Source organism: Clinocottus analis, unplaced genomic scaffold (assembly GCF_023055335.1).
Source record: "Clinocottus analis isolate CAN_PGR_092001 unplaced genomic scaffold, fCliAna1.0.p SCAF_15, whole genome shotgun sequence".
NCBI classification, from domain to species: Eukaryota; Metazoa; Chordata; class Actinopteri; order Perciformes; family Cottidae; genus Clinocottus; species Clinocottus analis.
This window is the reverse complement of record NW_027175876.1, coordinates 16,023,381-16,031,569: the sequence shown is the minus strand read 5'-3', so window position 1 is coordinate 16,031,569 and position 8,189 is coordinate 16,023,381. Positions and strand designations below refer to the sequence as shown.

The window sequence follows — 8,189 nt, the reverse complement described above, 5'->3', positions numbered from 1 at the left end:
AGCAGGTGCTGCGGCGTTGAGTAGCTCATAACCCGGCCATATGGTTGTGGAGAATCTCATTTGGCTGTGCGCTCTCATAAAGGCCTGACTCTGAAGAAACCCAAAGCATTCCTCTGCTGATGTGAAGACTCTGGACCCTCTAATAGCCGTTTTCTCCATCCGCCCCTTTTTCTCTCTTGTTGCATCGCTGAGCGGTGCGTGAATTTGCATAATGCTCCGTAGGTAAACGATGGTGTTGCGCCGCTCTGCTCCGGACTTCATTTGAATGGAGATGATAGCACCTTTTTTTTTTTTGCTATGAAAAGAATCATTGAAGCGACAGCAAATGGATGAGAATCTTCGCAGTAGACGCCATCTCTCTCTCTCTCTCTCTCTCTCTCTCTCTCTCTCTCTCTCTCTCTCTCTCTCTCTCTCTCTCGTCCCACCTGGACGCCACCACACGAGGAGTCAGAGACAGTCAGAGACAGCCACCCGCGGTCTAACATCCAAAAAGTTTGGGAACAACATTTTTTTTATTTCTGGGAATTGTTTGGAGTCAAAGGAGCATAAGACAATAATAATTAAACTGGTCGAAAAAAGCCAAGTACCAACACAAAAAAGCAAAGTGAACATACACACCGACTGATTTCGCATGAAAATGAGAACAAATACCTTCAGCAATAAATAATGACATAAAAAACGAGATATTGCTGGAAGAGAACGTCATAAAAATGAGACATGAAATTAAGCTACACAATAAACAGAAAAAAAACAAATGCAAAAAGACAAGTTGAGTGTACGAGAACATTGACGTCAGAGTTTTTAAAAAAAGGAAGAAAGGAAACAGAAATAAAAACACCTGTAAGTCAGTAAGGTGCTAGCAATAGCGCTCCAAATCCATCACAATCTGTCTTTATTCTCTTCTGCTGTTTTTCTTAAAATGTCCAATAAAAAATAAATAACATGATGAAATTCATTTCAGAATGAGGAGGAATCCCTACTACAACATCTGAGGGAGTTGTTTTCTAATTGATTGACAGCTTCCGGTGAAATATTCATGCGACTGAAGAGGAACACCATCCAGAGAGACTAGACGTCTAATCTAACAACATTTGCTCTCTGCCTAAACAAATGTTCCTGTGCACATCATTTTTTTTTTTATCTCCAGGCGTTCCTGGCAAAGGAATAAAAATCATTTCTTTGTCGTGTTGCTCAAGCAGTAAAATCAAATCAAATGGTCCGTCTATACAAGAAGATGATTTCTTAAAAATCAACAGAAACTTGAATTTTCTGTACAATATTGACCTGCAAAGCACAACGGCTATGATGTAATAAAATATGTAAACATATTTGCTGCTTTTGACACAGTTGTCTGTGACAACAGATAGAATCTCACTTGTTCACACTGGAGTAAGTCTTCAGTCTGGACTTCTTTTTTTTTTTTTTTAAGATTGCAACAATTAAATCTCAGCTGGACACACGTTATGATAATGCGTTTTTGCAACAACATCTCAAGAAGTCGATGGAAACCCGGACAAAAGAAAATGATTTGAAATTGGGAGGAATAACAATGCGTTGTGCATTTAGCCTGCTGGATCCACGCGTACACGCTCCAACGCTCCAACGCCATCTGGAATTTGGTTGCCGTGCGTAGCGGTCTGATCCTTAACTGAGACGTGAGGGAGGAACGCTGAGAAACATTGCTGCATCACCTCCTGCTGAGCGGGCTGACGACGGACTAGGCAACCCTGACTGGACGTCATCCTTCAAAAAAAAAAAAAAAAAAAGGGACCGAAATCCAATGAATAAATAAATAACTTACTAAATGAATAAATAAAAAACAAACAAAAAGTAGAAACAAAAAGACTGCTGTAAGTACTTACTTTAGCTCGTATCGCATCCGTGAAAGCTACATTTAATGAAACCGTCTGGAATGCGATAATCATGTTTTGACTTCCAACTTTCCCGACAATCATGGTTTCTTGAGGTCCCTCACTTACACAGATGCCAGCACCACGTCACATACACCTCACATGCATGCTCAGAATGGCCGAAATGACGGTGATCGTATTTTACAGGGTTACAATGGACAAGGTCGTCAGAACTCCAAGGATCACACACCTCTTGACAGTCACTTGGGGGGTCGTGTGGACGTTAGAGAGATGTTATTCACGCTGCCAAATGTCTCCAGCAGGGACTCCGTAAAAAGATCCACGTCGAGTCCCGGTGAAGTTGTACTGCATTGTCTCTCTGTAATGCTTACAATAGTAAGTGTGCTTCCATAAGCCAAAGTTCTTTTTGTAAATGTTTCAGTGACTCAGTAAGTCTTGAGTTCTAAAGAGATTTTATCCTTTTTAAATCACAGTTGCCAATATGGTACTGTCAAAATGTTCATAACTGTGTTCCAAACAGTTTATTTTTCTATGTGTTGGGAAATGACTTTTGAATTCTATACATAATATTCCTTGTCCTTGTCTTTCGGTCTCTTGCTACTGGCGCTGCCTTTGGTGCTTCCGCTGGGCGTTTTATCCTTCACCACGGCGCCGTTGGTTTGCGCCGAGTTGCTGATGTAGTTGCGCGTCTCGTCCACCTGGTAGGAGCCCTCGTCTCTGTTCCTGTACTTGTACATGGCGTAGAGGAGGATGAGGATGCAGAGGGCGGCGGCTGAGACGATGCCCACCACCATGCCCGTGGTGCTGCTGGATTCCCGGATCACCTCTGAGGCCCCCGGGGGCACCCGCCGCACCACGCCGGGCACGGTGGGCAAGGCGGCGGGCACCGTGCGCAGCATGGGGGAGGTGATGAAGGGGCCCCGCGGCTTGGTGCCGTCCAGATCGAAGGACGTGGGCAGCGGCAGCAGGACTATGTCTGGCTGCGGGGGTTTTACCTCGCGGTTGTTCATTTTCCCGGCGGGCAGCTTGGGTGGCGTGTCCGAGGGGACCGCCGCCGGCGGCGTGCCCCGGAGGTCGGGCAGAGGCGAGGTGGGTGTAGTCCTACCTGCCTCTGAGGCTTTGCTAGGCCTCAAGTCCTTGGCCTCCCACTTGGGCGCGAGGGCTTTGTAGCCGCCTTCATAGGCCGATGTGGTCAAGATCTTATCTGTTACCAGGGAGAAGGTGGTGTAAAAATCTTCATCGTCAGTCGGGGGCAGGCTAGAGTCGAAAGCTTCGCCAGAGCCAAACCCCGAAATCACCATGCCATCATCATCATCATCATCACCATCATCACCACCATCACCATCATCACAATCATCGCCGCCTCGGTCCGACAAGCAAGGTACCCCCGCCTCAGTGGCCATGGCCATGGATTCTTTGGTGGTCTCAATAATGGTGAGGACGGGGCGGAGGGTTGGGGGGAAGGGGATGAATGGAGAACGGGTGGATACAGAGGGGATGTCTATGGGGTCCTCGACTAGCACGGGGATGACTAGTTCCCCTCCTGGAAAGTGAAAGAGAGAAACAGACAGCGGTCAGAGGGGCAGCGGAGCAAGAAGCAGCCAGAACACCAACAGAATCACCAAAGAACGAACAAAGCAAAGAAAGGAACTGAAGAAAAACAAGGAAAGAAAGAACGGAAAGTACTGTACCAGTGCAAAAACAATCAAACTCAGAACCAAACAAGACCCAAACTGAAAGGAAAACAACAGCCATATATGAAGGCTACATTGCGTCAAAAGGCTTTGAGGGATGCACCAGGGTGAGCCGCGTTAAACTGACTCCACGTCCTAACTACACTCATCCTGCATGTTTGCTCTCTCTACAGTGATGCTGCAGTGTGAACCGGTCATGGATATCACATGTTCTATGTGCCGCATGAATATTCATGACTGTGTAAAAACGTGTGAATGTGTAATGCCCGTATATATTTTTTTTCCAACATATTGCTGCACATTTCCTCATGAATGACTAGTTTGGGCTTTTAAGAGGCTTGTTTCATTTATCTTTAAGTGCAAATCCTTTTTAGCTGAGCGCCAACAGATGCGCTCTGTGGATAAAAAGAAGCAGACGCTAAATGTGTGTTGCAATTAGAGTGCATCCAGTGTGCCTGAACGCAGGAGAACTAAGTCTGAAATGAGAAACTGTTGCTGAGGTGTGTCGTATAGAGCAGCTGAGGGGGCTGCTGTTGAACCCCGCTGACCTCAACACTGACTGAAAAATGACAGAGAATTAAGAAGAGGCAGTGTCTTTGGACTGAAAGTGCTCCAAAGTCCAACAAAAACGCCACCTTGAGCCTCTTAAAAACCCGAGTGGCACTGAAGTTCTATCAGAGGGTCGCGACTGATCTCCAAGAGGAGAGCTGTCGGCCGGTCAGCGCTCGCCGGCCGTAGAGCTGTCGGCCGGCGTCAGTGGGCTCCCCCGGCCTCTCGCCTTTTGAGCCCTACAGTTACCACGATGGCACAAAGTCACCGGGCAGTTCAAGCACACCTGAATGTTTGCTGATGTTTGGAGGGGAAGGATACCGGCTTCTCCATTGTGGAGGGAAAGCTGTGAGCTATTCCAACCCAACGTAACCGCTTTCTCTATCACGTTACGAGGGAAACGCATGTTCTCCGGTTTTAAGCAGGACAACACCATTCATGCATAAAGTACCTGGCTAGTTTTAGGAAAAACATCAAGGTTTGTTATGTTATTTAAGTTACGGACGGGATTATTATCAACAACATGTGTTGGTTCCACACAATGGCTGCTAATCCTGTGTTAACCTCCATCTGTGTGCCCTCGCAGACTATGAATATAAATGTAATTGTGATACATCACAAACTTAATCCTGGAGAAAATGTGTTTTCCTCAAAACGTGATTGACATTTTCACTCTATGGGAAGTGATTATTCATAAGATTTGAAAACATTCCCACATGATGTATTGAATCCGTTTGGGAAGACTTTGCTGTTGTTGGACGAGCACAAAGGGTTTGAAACATTCAGATGACTGTTGAAGCTGCTTATCCTCTTGCCAAAGTGGCTTGTTTGTACGTTGCAAAGGCTCACAAACAGGGCACTATAAAGAGATGCAAACCTTTTGGAACAAAAAGAAAAGAACACAACAGAAAAGAAGGGAACCAAAATCATATGTAAGGCATTGCAAAAAGAGTTCAGAGTTAGGGCAAACGGTTGTAAAAAAGACATTCACAAAGTAAAGCCACAGATAGAGCTATCCAGAAGGGGATTAGTAAGAAGTAAGTAGAAGAAACAGGTAAAAACAAAGTCAGCTCGGAAAATCATAAAAGCCTACAAAAAGAAAAAAAAGGAAAAATAAAAAAAAACACTTTTCAAAGGAAGAAAGCATACCATCAGTTTTGTCAACTTACATCAACAAATTGCCCGCATGATTTTGGCAGGAAGAAAAAAAATTTACAAAAGAAAGTTGTGTAAGAATGCCTCTGGACAAGTTAGGTTAGTTTCTTTTTTAGCAGTTTCTGATTAATTAGTATATATTTCTCTTTTTAGACAGGATGGTACAGGGAGGCAACAACACATACATCCACACATCATGACATGAAAAATATTCTTCACCATTCTGTTCAGCATAACTTTTTTTTTTGTTCTTTTGATAGTCATTTAATTTTTTTAAGAAAAGAAAAGTGTATATCTATAATTCCTGCTTCGATAGTTAAGTCTTTCCATAAATATCTACAGCCTGATTAGATGACTCTCTTTTCTTTTTTCTTTTTTTTTAAACTTCATTAATGAACAAATGGATGACTGTACATATCTTAGAATCTCTACGTAACGGGTTTGGGAGGAGGGAGTGTGAGACGGGGGTGGGACCTATGAACATACTAGGAAGGAAATGACATAGATGGGGGTGAACGTGTACATCAGTTGCCATGTCCATGTAAAGGCGGCACGAAGCGGTCGGGCGGCATTAGAGCTTTTGGCTGTAAGGAAGGGATGGGGATATACAAACAATGAGCATATACATGCCCATCTACAAAAGAGAACAGCACTCTCAACACTGACAGTTTTACAAACCCTAAGCTGCAACTTCTTTTGCCATGCACAAGACTAATGGACTCATTCATTGATTAAATCCAAATTTCAATCAGAGATAGCCTTCAGATAACAAGAAAATATGAAAATATCAGCATAGAAACAGTTTGGAACACTTTTCACAGATTAAGTGGTAAAGGGTCTACTTTGGAGGTGTCTTCTCTTTTTTCTCTATGAGGACGTGAATTTTGAAATCCCAAATGCAGCGGCGTGCTTTTTGACAGCCAATCGAACAAAACTCCTGCCGTTTGTGAAGCAGTCCTTCGTTCATAGAGAAAAGAGGAAGTTTCATTCTAATTAGGGAAGAAATCATCAAAACATTGGCAATAGTGATTCTTAGCAAATTAGCAGATAGTAAAAAAAAAAATTTGAACATTTTTCAGAATAGAAACATAGATACACATATATGTGTTTGAACATATATGTACAAAAAGACAAAAAGCAAGCAAGAAAGAAAGAAAGGCATTAAATTTCTCACACTATCAAAGAGGAACAACCAGAAAGCACACACTGAGGCAGACAGAGAGGAGGGGGACAGTTTATAGGCAAAGTGTCACCACCTTCATTTAACTAATAATAAAGACTTTATTATTAGTTACTACTACATTTCTCTTGTTAGTATCTTAAACACAGGACAGGGCGTGCAGTCTGGATGTACGTCAGAGAAAGAGAGGTCGTGGTTTTATTTTGGTTTTTAGTTCCACTAGAAGAAGTTGGGTTAATGCATGCTTAAGTAAGTTGCATTTAGGGAAAGTAATATACAATAACAATACAGCAAGCCATGGAACAGGTAGGGGGAGGGGCTTAAGAAGGGGGTCAGAGGTCAGTTAAAGGTCACTGCCACCAAGGGCTGTGGGATGTTTTGTTCAGGCAAAGGAACCATTCGTCAGCAGTGAAACAGGGGTGATGTATAACCGGCATTATGCGGCGTTTAGGCCCAGAGACGGCGAATTAATCAAGCGGGGGGAAGTAGAGAGATAATTAACGAGCTAATTTCTATTAAGTGTTCAGATGCTTCTGCGTTGTGCACATAACCAACAGCCTTCATGTGACAGATAGCAGTTCCACAAGAGGGCTCAGGGTGGCGTCAGTCTTTGTGAGAGATCCGGGTCAGGCTCCTCCTCTGCGGGCTGAAACCTCGTTCATCGCGCAAAAACTGGTCCACAAGTGACCCGCTATCGAGGAAACACGGCGCCCGTCACGCCGCATCCAGTGTGTGATCAACACTGACGTCTAAAATGTGGGTTTTCCTGCTCGACCAGCGCTTCACAGAACGCACCGATGTCCGACGTGATACAGCAGGTTTGTGTCTGAAAACTCCAGCGCCTTGTCACAGACACATTACCAGCCCAGTCAGTGGTTTTATTTATCAGACGGCTCTTTGTCTCAGCCTTGTTTGCTTGCTTTCACTCCGCTCTCGGCTAACGGCGTTCAGTAACTGTTAGCTTTGCGCTGTATCAACAAAACACTTGGATGGGGAGGGGGAGCCGCTGCTAGTCAAGGGTCTCCAGTCAAGTCAGAGCAGAGGACCTTGATGTTTTGGTAAACACTTTAATCCTGTGTAAGCTCTTGCACAAGCGTTGCACATCTCGCTGCATGTCTGAAGCAGACAAACACTGCGCGTTCTAATGGCTTTGCTGAACCAGACCGCGCTTGTTTTCCTGCACTCGTCAAGATGGATGGGATTTCATTCGAAGCCTCCGCCTCCCTGGCAAACAAATAATATGTTTTCTGTCTCTTTTTTTTTTAAGCAAAATAAAGTTAGGACTTCAGATTAATATGAGTTTCTTTACACCGGTGCCTGCTGGGTAGCGTTTTCATGAACGGTATAAACCGATCCAATCTTTTTAATCCAAGAAAATGAGAGCATGAAACAAAAAAAAAAATGAATTTCTCACTGTTTTCATCATTGCTGATATATATAAAACAAGACTACGGCATGCCTGTGCCGGCGTTTGAAGAGGAATTAAATAAATGTAGTTACTTCTAAATGGCTGATTGGCTGCCTCAGCAGCTCGGAGGCTACAGATGCAGAAATCGCAGAGCGGCACTTTTCTCTTTCTCTTCTTTTCCCCCCACTCCCTCTCTCTTTCTCACGTCTCTCTCCTGATCCCCGTGTCCATCCAGCGTTTGCTGAGGCTTCCGAATGGAGATGAATCCCGCCGGTGTGTCAGGGATTTGCCGATGCTACACCATAAAAGCGGAAAGCCGGTGCACTAGCGCC

At 44.2% G+C, this 8,189-nt stretch overlaps 1 protein-coding gene across 11 annotated transcripts in view; it reads right to left on the bottom strand.

Annotated features, from left to right (window-relative positions):
* Nucleotides 1–8,189, bottom strand: part of LOC137785609 (neurexin-3b) — a 259,714-nt gene continuing 251,525 nt past the window's right edge. For 6 of the 11 annotated variants that reach the window (XM_068576990.1, XM_068576994.1, XM_068576992.1 and 3 more), the window contains one exon: nt 1–3,414. In XM_068576990.1, coding sequence (XP_068433091.1) covers nt 2,429–3,414 — 986 coding nt within the window. In that variant the 3' untranslated portion in view covers nt 1–2,428. Of the gene's footprint in view, nt 3,415–5,283; nt 5,854–8,189 lie in introns of all 11 variants that reach the window. The other 5 variants (XR_011077523.1, XR_011077524.1, XM_068576997.1 and 2 more) reach the window with 4 other exon arrangements.